This window comes from Prorops nasuta, unplaced genomic scaffold (genome assembly GCF_024137725.1).
Source record: "Prorops nasuta isolate Cenicafe-Biocafe unplaced genomic scaffold, Cenicafe_Pnas_1.2 PNAS00015, whole genome shotgun sequence".
NCBI lineage: Eukaryota > Metazoa > Arthropoda > Insecta > Hymenoptera > Bethylidae > Prorops > Prorops nasuta.
The window spans coordinates 233,269-245,963 of record NW_027116812.1 but is presented as its reverse complement, the minus strand read 5'-3'; the positions used below and the strand labels follow the sequence as shown (position 1 = coordinate 245,963).

Sequence of the window (12,695 nt, the reverse complement as noted above, 5' to 3'; positions counted from 1 at the left end):
CTTAGCTTGTAACAGTGTACATAGCTTGTATAAGGCATGGGATAAAAAAAGAGATATCCTTTTATTGTCTTATCCAGCTCATCAAGTGGCTGTCTCATAGTTTTTGTTGTTCTACCGCGTTAAGAGCTCTCCATTATCTGTACCACATATCTCCTTTCTAGCTACGCAACTCACTCTACGTACCAATAAACCTACCCACATAACCACATAAACTTACACTTACGCGCATTATCTCTTTTACAGCGCGTTTCTCTCTTGCGTTTCACACAATCAGGCGAGCCGTTAAATAGCCATTTCCTATTTTCTATACGATTTCCTTCGGGTAAAGTGTACATTAACTATTTAATCTGGTGACACACATACACACAACAGTTACATTTAGGTTTACATCGAATTCATTGACCGTTTTTGATTTTATTATTAATCTTTTTTCACAGACGAGCGATGATTAATATAAAAAAAATGGTTAAACAGTAGTTTTTCAATTTTCTTCTTCAAATTATCTTATCTTTTTTATTTGTAATAAAGATAACAAATAATTTAAATTTTTTTAGAAATGGGATAAAAATGATATTCGGGTTTCTAAGAAAACTTGATTCTCTCTATTATTTGATGTTGGATTCTTTTCTGAAAGTCTTTTCAATTACTTTTTTAATAAAAGGGCAAACATAGCAATGGATCACGCGAGGAGTCACAGCCAGATATTGGAATTTGATATAGCAATCCTTCAACCACACATATTTACAAGCGCGTCCTGATGAAATAAAGGAACAAAAAATTAGAACTTGAAACAACTGAACTTAATGAAGAATGAACGCTAAATTTACGTATATATATCTTATAATCTTGTTATCGGGGGGGGGGGGGAGCTTTTTACCTTATATGTATGATATGCAAATAAAATCAGATTTGGTTAATACGATAGTATTATTCCAATCGAAAAACAATTAATATTATTTGTTTCGCTCGTGTACAAGAAAAAGAGTCAATAAAAGTAGGTTATTTAAAAACATGCATGTATTATACGAGGGCTTGGTAGATGAAATTTGGCAAGAAGAAAAAGTAGTGCCTCTTCGTGTTATATATATGCACGCTAAGATATACCTGAACACGATATTTTACGTAAATTTGAGAGATAAGTATAAAACGGAGATAGAAAATTTCCCTTATGATCAAGACCTACAGCGGTATATTCGAGTTATCCTTAAAGAGGCTTGCTTTTTCCTTTTGAATTTCAATTTAAAACAACCCCTAAGGCTCAAGGCAAACAACCAAATTTGATAAGGCATTCTCTAATACCCTCGAGAAACGTGCCTTTTGCCTACTTTTTATCGATACTGGGAGAATCAAAGTAAACAATAAGTCTGCAAGAGGATTTTCTATTAGAGCAGAGGCTAAAAAGTTTTCCACGTCTTCTCATCTCGGTCGGTTAACCATCCCTTTAAGTAAGGCTCGTGTCTTCTGCCAATATATATTGCGAACAAGCGAGGCTAACAACACCATTTTACTCGGCAAGCAACAGATATCTGTTATTTTTTAAACTACGATAGTTGAGTTGCTGTGAAAAAATGCAGAAAACAAAAATATGAAGAAATAATTATCACGTTTCCTCTCTGTTATTTCCCGCAGAATGGATTTGCAATCGGCGCTAAAGAACGAGAGTTTTTACCAATGCTGCAGCGGTTTTTGCATCGACTTATTGCAAAAGTTTTCCGAAGAGATCGGATTCACTTACGAGCTGGTTCGGGTGGAGGATGGCAAATGGGGCACTCTTGAGGTAAGTCGAAAAGGAAGTATCGTCATAATGCGATTAGAACCAAATCCGCGCCACGATCGAAAATCCTCCAACCGTCGCGTGTACTTATTTTTAATGACGAGAAAAAAAATCAAGTATAAAGTTATATTCGCCTTTCCTCGTAAAATAAAGTTTAAGCACCTTGGAAGCTCCAAGTTCTACGTAGAATATTTCATTCCGTGTGTGCGGGAACGTGTCACATTCACAGATATTTATAAACATAATACACCTTTTGTGTATCTGTATAATCTGTTAGTTTGTTGCTAAAGTCGGAAAAGCGTCATAAAAATAGAAAAACGAGACTGGAAATAGATCGTAAAACGCAACGAACTGGCTTGCTCAGGGTTTCCTACTGGGTCTTCTGGTATTTTTATTGGCGGTAACCGCAACACGTTATGCGAGAATCCGCATTGTTACTTCTCGCGAGGAAAGCTTTCGTTAATGAGAAGGATTTTTTCCTACAGAATGGCAAATGGAACGGCCTCATCGCTGATCTGGTTAATCGCAAAACAGATATGGTAATGACGTCTTTAATGATCAATTCGGAGCGCGAAGCTGTGGTTGATTTCACCGTTCCGTACATGGAAACGGGTATAGCGATTATTGTTGCGAAAAGAACTGGAATTATATCACCAACAGCTTTCCTCGGTAAGTCCCTAGCGTTTTTAACGCGCGACCTTAACGAGGTAGAATTATTCGAGAAATTTAATTGCAGAGCCATTCGATGCAGCCTCGTGGATGTTGGTCGGTATCGTTGCCATTCATGTAGCAACGATTATCATATTATTATTCGAGTGGCTCTCACCGTCCGGTTTCGACATGAAGGTAAACAGCCGTTCAGGCGCTGCGCAAAACCTGGAATCTTTGATTTTGCTTCTTACTTTTTATTGTACTTTAATTACTTCACTCCTCTGCACATGTACACTTTTCAACACTCTCATGTTTACTTATTATGGAAAGTAGAACCAATTCGGAAATTTCTATTTTATCTCACTTACTCACTTGGCACTATTTTTTTGATTCAATGAATTTATCGAAATTAATATAAAATTCATGGAGGCCTTGATCTAACGTTGCAAAAATTTATCATCAATTTTCTCAGTAAATTCAAATACGTTCACTTGCCTATCGTGTATTATTATGAAAATTGATGAGCTTATATTTTTGCAAAATTTAAGAAAATGATTTTATTAATACGAAATTGTTGTAATTTAATTAACAGAAAATAAACTAACAAAACCAATATTTATCTACTCTTTCTGTCTATAATAAAATGAGAGAAAAAAAAAAGAAATAAATTAAATCTGCCGTTCGTCTTGTTATAGACTCCAACACCGAATCATAGATTCTCCTTCTGTCGGACATACTGGTTAGTTTGGGCTGTATTGTTTCAAGCCGCCGTTCATATTGATTCTCCACGAGGATTTACGGCCAGGTTAGTCTAATTCCGAAAATGCATCGTGGTTCGAATAATTTATCTTAACCGAGCTCGTCTCGCCAACAGATTTATGACAAATGTATGGGCGTTATTCGCTGTGGTGTTCCTTGCCATTTACACTGCCAATCTGGCTGCCTTTATGATAACGAGAGAAGAGTTTCACGAATTCAACGGAGTGGATGATCCCAGACTGGCGAAACCTTGGTCCCACAAGCCTATGTTTAAATTTGGTACAACACCATACAGCCACACAGACAGTACGTTGGCCAAATACTTTAAAGAGATGCACTCGTACATGGCTCAATTCAATAAAACCAGCGTAGCGGAAGGAGTCGAAGCCGTCATCAGTGGGTAAATAAATCACTCGAATATAATATTTACACGAAATTATATATATGAATGCCTATTAAAATTATTTAGCAATTTTCTAAAGAACCATTCGACAATTTCAGAGAATTGGATGCATTTTTCTACGATGGTACTGTACTGGATTATCTGGTAGCCCAGGACGAAGACTGCAGATTATTGACTGTCGGTTCTTGGTACGCAATGACAGGATATGGTCTAGCTTTTTCCAGAAATTCCAAATACCTAGAAATGTTCAACAAAAGGTTGCTCGATTATAGAGATAACGGTGAGAACTTTTACGAGAATCGCGCGTCTTGCGAATGTCAGGGGGTTAAGACTACAACGAAAAGTTTGGTTAAAGGAGGGAAACAGAACGGCTGCAAGGAATTGACGAGTTTTGTTTATCCACAGGGGATTTGGAGCGTCTGAGAAGGTATTGGATGACAGGTACCTGTAAGCCAGGAAAGGAAGTACAAAAGAGCAGCGATCCCTTGGCACTCGAACAATTTTTAAGCGCCTTCCTGTTGCTCATGATGGGAATTCTCTTGGCTGTGGTATTTTTGCTACTGGAACATCTGTATTTTAAATACGTCCGGCAACACCTGGCCAAAAGCGACGGTGGTGGCTGCTGTGCACTCTTTAGCTTGGTAAGCTTCGAAAGCCCTATTAGCAAAAATATATGTATAGGTGATTTGCATAAATAGCTTCCTTCTTTTCCCAAATATCAAACAGAATTTCATCATGTAATTCCGTCACATGGCACCGTACGTTTCTCTGATAAACACTGGCATGTCCAAAAGTTGACAATCACTGAATGTATTTATTATATACTATTATTATATATACCTGAGATCTCTTTGACATTGATTCAAATTCGATCAGTATTTTGCCTTTGCTACAGTTTGTCTCTCTCTCTCTATACATATATATATATCCTATATCACTATCTTTGAAAGATTTTCTTTGCCAAGTATCGATCGACTTATTATAGTATAGAGTATACAAATTGCATTTTCGAAGCTGCTAACTAAGAACTGACGTAGTGGCCGATTACAAAAATCAAATTGGTTTTCTTAAAAGAGCATGGGAAAATCATTGACCTTCCGTGGAGCCGTGTACGAGGCACAAGACATTATGAGGCATCACAGGTGTAGAGACCCTGTCTGCGATACCCACCTGTGGAAAGTCAAGCACGAATTGGATATGGCTAAGATACGAATTCGACAGTTGGAGAAGGACCTGGAGGCCCATGGAATTAAGCCCAGCCAAACCAAGTACGTCCAAATAGAACATATTACTTTATCTCATTGCAGTTTAAGATCAAACAAAGTACTCGACGTGTTGTCGATAGCAGGTATTTCCATCGACTTTGAAAATGTAATTAGTTTTTGAGGAGAGGCTTCGCATGAATTATATCAAAGTGTAAAATTACTTCTTACGTCGATTATGAACTACTTGTAATATCTTTTATGGAAACTTTCGACTTTTTAGGCTGTTCCTTAAATACTCTCTTTGTTACATCACTCTTCGTCATTCTCAGAGTAATTTCACGTCGAGTGATGTTGCCTGCTTACACCAATTTGTCGAAATTCTCTTTCTCTTCCCACGAATTTTTAACTTTTAGTCGGTTTTAGAAGAAAAAATCGACAAGTGCAGTATTTTAGCATGCCCATCCTTGTATCCTTCTTATTCTCTTTTTAATCGTCCATTTCTAATACTAATTTTTTAATTTCATTCTTATTCATTGATCACCACTGTATTATACCAATCCTGTATACCTATATACTTAATTTTAATTGTCATCTCTCGAGGTCGCATCAATTGTTTGTTATATAAAATAACGTATGTTTATTCCAAACTGTTTATACGATTCCTATATCAAACACATAAATTTCAGATGTCAAACTTAACGAAATAAGATAATTATTGGTTATGCTCGAAACTAAAGTTTTATGATGATGCAATTCGAAGCAACCTCGAGGCGTGTCCTATTTTCTAATCTCACTCTGAGCTTCGCTCGCACAGCATGAATTACCAGTCTATCCATACCAGAGCATCGAGGATTTATCCGTAGATATACCGTGTACTTTCGTATGAGTCGTTATAGGATTTTCTACAGGGTACATGCATTATATATAGAGAAATTCTGGTTTCTCCACATATTATTTGCTGAATCATGTGCTGTATAAATTTTTCATACCTTTCCACTGCGAGTCACCTTTGAGAATTCAGTAAATTTTTCAAGAGAGCTGATGTACATGCTCCGAAACAAGCGGAAAACAAAATTCAGACGCCCGTTGAAACAAATCGAAAGGGACCAGGGAACAAAATCATAATAAGCTTTGCAAAGAAAGTACTTGTTGGAAGAAGATTTCCGAGGAAATAACGAAACCGAGAAGAAAATAGAAATAACTTCAACGATACAGAGTCTCGAAGAACTTTTGCTCCATTGACTCAGTTTCAACCAGTTTTTATTGAATTTTGGTTTAAACTTTAGGCGTAACAAAAACTGCACAGCCTCGTATCGATTCACCTCGATATGAACTTTCGAGGCACAGCAATAAGGGTCTCCAACAAGCCGCTAACTAATTATAAAATCTAAAAAAAAAGAGAAAGTATGGTCAAGAAAATTTAGATTTTCAATTTTGACGAATAATCATCTTCGAGAGGTAGATTCCATTAACCGAATGATCCTGACGAAGGTATAGCGATGAGGAAGGAAAAGGGAGGGGAGTGTCTAGGAAATTGTAGAGAGTCGATAGGGGATAAAACTGGCATCTATCTTCGTCGACTTTTCTTAAAGGAGGAATACCGGAAATCTTGGCTGGTTGCGAGGATGTTTGCAAAGCTCGGATCGACACCCACATCCGGAACCACTGACGGTGGAGGCACCACATCCGCTGCCTCTGTACTTTGATTCGTAAGTCGGCAACTCCAAAGCACGTAAGCAATCATTGCATTTTGATCTGGGAGCTTAAAACAATTAGGTTCGTCGAAACAAAAACTCGTATACAATATTATAAACAGATGACTTGAAGTATTTCTTAAAAACTCCATAATGATACTATTGATTGTTATATTGTGGATAAAAATGTATGCTCCTACGTCACTTGCAATTATAGTCTTAGAGGTGGCTGTAGGTTTCGAAGAGTTTTCGCGAGCAAAATCGATGGAAGAGCAGTATAGGTATGGGATGAGGTAAATGAAAATACACACACATAACAGAGAGACCTACATTTGCCTCCGAGGGCTGCAAAAGATCGACAGGCGAACTTGACAATAGCTCTGAAACGCGTTTCTCCTTTTCAACTATCTGTTCGTAGGATATAATTTTGAAATGTTCGCCTGCACGACTATTGCTTCGCTATTTATGGATAATTATAGATAAAACGTAGTGTGTGGTACGCTGCTTCGCTCGTGCATCGTACAGTTTGTATTATATGAACGTAATAACGCCATGAACTGGTTATAAAATTTATCAATTCCTTGTATATTACACTCGTTCGCTCAAATCCGATCATTCATTCACAAGTTTTTTGCTGCTCGAAAGCATGGCATGCGATTTATTTTATGAATAATTAAACGCCACATCAGAGCTTTGGCGTTCTAAAGTCTTTTTACGAATTCTGTTTCCGTTCCAATGAATCGAGTAAAGGGAATAATTAACCCATGTTAATGAACTACACGTTGCTATATAAAAACTAAGATAAATGGAGTAGAGTGGGTCAATAAACTGGAATAACAAATTCCTAATAGCGATTTATTCTTCTTCTCTTTATTCACGTAGATTCGTCGATGCTGTGGAGGTAGCGAGGCCTAGAGATATGACCAGTAATCACGTGGTTAGCACAGAATTTGGTGAAAGGTTCCTACCAACAGAGATTTACAGGTAACATACATACATATATATATATATATGAATCGATCGATGAACTTTCTAGCTGTTACGTTAATAATTGTATAGACACAATTTTCAGACAAATTGTTATTTTAACAGGATTCCGGATGATGATGAGACTACAACGGAAATAGCCGAAATGGAAACAGTTCTGTGATCGCAACAAAACGGCAAAAACCGTTGAAACTTCCACGAATCACCTCCGCCTTCCAGGAATCGCTTTTATGAGAGTAAAGCCGCCTCTATCACTACCGAACACATTCAGAAAAAATTCGCATACACGTACACGCGCAGTTAATTGTTCCAGGATCAGAGAGAGAACGAGTTATTGTTTTAATTGTTCGACAAAGATTGCAAAGCTCGTTATATTATATGCATGAGCAAAGTGTGCGACGAATCACGGGTCATTTGTACAAAGAAACATTCATCCGTAGTTTTTAGGACAATATAGTAAAAATTGCGAAGGAAAAGGTAAAAGGAGGAAAATATGAAAAAGAGACACAGCGTACATGCTAATTAATATACATATATAGAGACTGATCGAGAGTCGATCTTTGCGTCCTATCACTCCTCTCTCTCTCTCTCTGTCTCTCTCTGTCTCTCTCTTTCCCACTCGTCTAATCTAGTTTTTAAACAAAGTGAAAGCTTCTACTTTTTTGCATACTCCAAAAAGCTGAGCACACGTCTTCCCCAGGTGCGAGTCGCGAGCTCGCGATGGATTCATGAAAGTGCACTTCGAATCTTGGAGGAAGTCGGATTAGTCATCCTGAATGGTTCTACAGGTTTTTAAATCAATTCAAGGTCTTCTTCGTGTAGATGTACCGAGCCTAAAGAATATAGGGAGAAAAGCTCCAGTGCCTAATATTCTATTTTATTCTGCCTTACACACCTCTTTCTTCTCTTTACTCTCGTAACAATTTAGTTCCTCAGATTAATACTTACGCGCATTTATAGCTATTCGTATCTTCTTCTTTGGAAGATGTCTCGTTTCTCATCAATTACATGCCTCATAAGCCATTAATACGAATTTTTATACGCACCGCATATTTTTACACGGCTTATTCATTTAAGAAATTTTTCAAATGCTCGCGATTTGCACTGCATGCCGTTAGGAAGAGCTGTTACCAAGTTGAGCTTGGATAAATAATTATTTAATAATATATTAGAATATTAATATGTCAGCGGGTGACTGTTGTGTTATTCTATGTATATACTGGACTTTTATTCTAATGACGGTATACAAGGTTCGAGTTATTTCACTACATTACTTTCTGTGATCATATTTATACCCTGTTAGTTTAGTAAGCTTCAGTTTTCATTATAATATTATTTTCTCTTACTAATCTCTCTTAATACATTTAATACTGAATTATAACGAACCATAAAATACTGAGTGCTATATAGGCAATAAATTACATAAAGTCAGCTTCTATAATACCGCCGTTAGAAATAAAAAGCTCTGTATACCTAAAGTTAGATTTGTTTAATGTGCGCGACACTGGAATACTGAATGAACTCGTAAAGACTCATGCGTGCTCGTATATTACAATTTGTTTAAAATTACGCAAAGAAATGTGTGTGATAATTTTCTTATTGGCTCAACCAGAATTTAAAGAATATTTACCGAATTTGTACAAGGTGATTGTGAATCAATCAGCCGATAATAAGAAAATAGATGGTAACCAAATTATAAAATCCACTAAAGTTTAATTCGTACTTGCATAGGATTTGATTAAATTCAGAATATAATTTGAAAATATTGTACAAAGAATTATTGATTGAACAAAAATGGTAAAATTTAAATATAAAATATACATCGGTGGATAATGTCAATGTTTCCTATACGAGATAAATCTCAGCATCTAAACATGTGTGTTAAATAATGTTAGTGTATATGCATTGATATATTATACACACATATATATTAAATATAAATACCTAATACGTAAATAAAAAGTACAGTATTATAGTATAAATATACTGAAATATGTGCTGCTATTCAACGTTAAGTTTATTGTGGTCAGCAATAAAATATTCTAAAGATATCTACTTTTTTGAGAACGTAAAATGCTCAAGAATAAACATTAGTAAACGCATTAACAGGAGAAAAAATTTTACGACAGGAGTGTCAGGTACCATTTTCAATTTAAATGAAATACAAAAAATGATGAATACCTTCCAATGCCTGTTTAGTGAGGAACGAGAATTGTTTATTAAAGAATTTGTATTACGCGAAGGTGCCTGAAACAGCGTAGTAGTTTAGTTCAAAGATGAAAAAAGAACAAATAAATATGATTTTTGGATACTATAATATATTTTAAACGTTGGTCTCTCTCCTCGAATGAAAGTGTATTGTTGATTGTCCTATAGTAAGAAAGAAGATTAAGAGAATTCTATTAACGAAAATTACATGTCTGCCGTCTGTAAGCGAGTGTGTGCGTGTACGTGTATATTAAATTTAAAAAGTCTGTAGGATAAGAGTATAGTAAAATAATATAAAAAATATTTAAAGACTACGATGCTGTATATATGTAGTGTGCGTTATTTAGTATGGGTCTTATATCGCAAAAAGCGTTAAGTATGAAAAGTTATTACCATTCATCGATTCCTGACATTTTTGTATTGAAATATCCAAACGCATAAAATTTTATTATTTAAATAAAATAATATTTTTTGTTTATTGTTGAAGTGCTTCGTAAGACTCATACTATGTGGAATGTTCAAAAGACGCGAGTGCTTATGTTTGCCCTCGTGCATCGTGCTTAATATTAAATTCATTTACAGATCATATTCACTATCAAAATTGTTTAATTTTCAATGCATATTTAATTGCTACTCTGGCGTTTATTATATCATTAATATCATAATGATTCGCTTGTGTTATAAGATGTATGCAAATTTTACTAAAATTTAAATTTGTATGCTGTATATACGAGGGTGAAGGATAAGTACTAGGTATACCGTGATTTTAGAAGGATACGTTACTGTCGAAGAAAATGTTGTTACTGTTGTTGTTAAAGTTAATAGGAAGTGTTAAATTGTTAAATTAAGGGCGAGAAAGTTTTCTGCATTCAGACGCGCAATTTTCAAAGTCATCACGCTTTATTACACGATTCTATCTACTATTCTTCTAAAATTAAGTATCCATGACGTGCGTGTACATTTCGCAGTATTTATTCACGCGAAAAATATTTTTATCGTATTCGGAGTACGTTGCTTTGCTAAAGCTTTATGCGGTAGAGCTTCCTTTTTAAACCAAATATTTTCAAAAAACCTTGAGAGCTATTGTAATAAAAGATAATTCGTATTTATCCTTTACTTATACTCATAATACCAACATTTAAATATAATACGAATAATTGAATTGATTGAAATAAATCACAACTTTTCTAATACCGGATTGGAGCAAACAAAGTGCATACTTTTTCAGTTATTTAGAAGTATACAAAATTACCTATAATTAATCACTATTCTCCCTACTCTGTTGATAAGAATTATATTTTAAAATCCAATTTCTACATTGATATAAGGTCATAATTTCTTTTATATGAATTGATGGAATTAAGGAAATCGATTCATGTCATGGTAATTTTTTTTTCTACTATGCCGACTGTAAATTACTCATAGGCCAATACTGCAATACATGCTTTTTGATAGTGAAGACGCACTGCTCAATTACCTTCTGTCGGTCTTTTACTTAATCTAGGTAAAATGCAAATGCACAAGAAAACTATTAATATCTGAAACATAATTCCATTCTAATTCAATCCACTTTTCTTTTTTATGAAAATAGATTATTTCTTAGCTACGACTCTTCCAATCATTTTACTACATGACTAAAGAACATCATTACAAATTACGAAATGTATAGGATGATCGTCCATTAAATAATATAACGAACATGACACGAATAATTCAAAATTACTACCTTCAAACAGACTTCAATAATATTGGTATCAGGTAAATGACAATAAATAAATAACAAATAACATTTGGGACATTTTGCGTAAATTTTATAACCATAATTGATAATTATATTTCAAATTGATCGTAAATAATAATATCATAATAAAAATGATTCATTTGGAAGAGTCACGGCATTAATATATCGATACGTTCTAAGCGGCTGTTTAAACAAAAAAGAAAGGGATATTGGAAGAAAATGAAAAAATAACCCTGTAATTGGAGTGTACTCAGCGATTGTAACAAAGGATTAATATTTCTCGCCAAAAAATTGATTGCTTCGAGAATAGTAGAATCATAGGTGCCCTCTTTCTCTCTCTCTTTCTCTGACACATTTTTTATCCTCTTTCTATAAAAATTCATATATACTCTTACAACAGTCGCTAATGTTACGAGCCCTAAAAAACACATCAGTCTATCCACACTGTATCTTATCTATCAAAATTAGACTAACAGAAATTTTCTTACCTTACTTATACACTTGCATGATGAATTAATTCTTTTTCATATTTAAATAATTTCTTTAATTTTTGTTAGAGCGTCATTGATTCGCTATGGCAGAAATTTTTTCCAAAGCAAAACCAAGCTAATACTCGATATTCCAATGTCATCGAATGTTTTTTATAAGCAAAAAAAATAAGAATTGTATAAAAAAACAGGCACTAAGGATCAATGCGTGCGTGGATCATACGGACAAAAATTAGATGTAAGCCTTGCTGGAAGAAAGCTAATGACACGATTGTTAAATACGCATACAATAATACAACTCAGCTGGTATTCAATGATAGAAACTGAGCATACGAACGATAAACTTATATAAATAAGCGACATTCGTGGCACGTGATTGTATGTTATATTTAAAATAAAAACATTGTTGTTTTGTATTTTATTTAATATAAATTGCATCCTATACAAAACTGCCATAAACTCTAAGCTCCTTTCGAACATTGATCTAACAACTAAATAGAGTAAAAAAGAATAGTAAGAATAGCAAAGAGTGCTTTTACTTTTCTATAATTAAAATTCTTATTTATTTTCCCTCTTTGCCTCTCTCCCTCTCTCTTTCCGTTGTTTCCCTGTGGTTACATTCTGTCGATCACTAGCGTATTGTTGTTTTCCGGGGAGAGCAAAAAATCGTCGAGGCCACTAATTGGTTCTGTCAATCCAGATGGGAAGAGTCTGCGAAAGTGGTAGGGGTGTGAGCTACGTCAAGCGGAAAGACTCGTTATCAGAATGTAGTGTCGGACAATTAA

General features: G+C 34.9%; 1 protein-coding gene across 4 annotated transcripts in view; it reads left to right on the top strand.

Moving 5' to 3' along the window:
* Positions 1 to 12,249, top strand: part of Nmdar2 (NMDA receptor 2) — a 55,983-nt gene extending 43,734 nt beyond the window's left edge. For 2 of the 4 annotated variants that reach the window (XM_066736178.1, XM_066736180.1), the window contains 11 exons: positions 1,630 to 1,777; positions 2,260 to 2,443; positions 2,511 to 2,620; positions 3,121 to 3,230; positions 3,300 to 3,584; positions 3,686 to 3,867; positions 3,993 to 4,228; positions 4,662 to 4,855; positions 6,385 to 6,501; positions 7,369 to 7,470; positions 7,579 to 12,249. In XM_066736178.1, coding sequence (XP_066592275.1) covers positions 1,630 to 1,777; positions 2,260 to 2,443; positions 2,511 to 2,620; positions 3,121 to 3,230; positions 3,300 to 3,584; positions 3,686 to 3,867; positions 3,993 to 4,228; positions 4,662 to 4,855; positions 6,385 to 6,501; positions 7,369 to 7,470; positions 7,579 to 7,636 — 1,726 coding nt within the window. In that variant the 3' untranslated portion in view covers positions 7,637 to 12,249. The remainder of the gene's footprint in view (positions 1 to 1,629; positions 1,778 to 2,259; positions 2,444 to 2,510; positions 2,621 to 3,120; positions 3,231 to 3,299; positions 3,585 to 3,685; positions 3,868 to 3,992; positions 4,229 to 4,661; positions 4,856 to 6,384; positions 6,502 to 7,368; positions 7,471 to 7,578) is intronic. The other 2 variants (XM_066736179.1, XM_066736181.1) reach the window with 1 other exon arrangement.
* Positions 12,250 to 12,695: the final 446 nt, after the last annotated feature.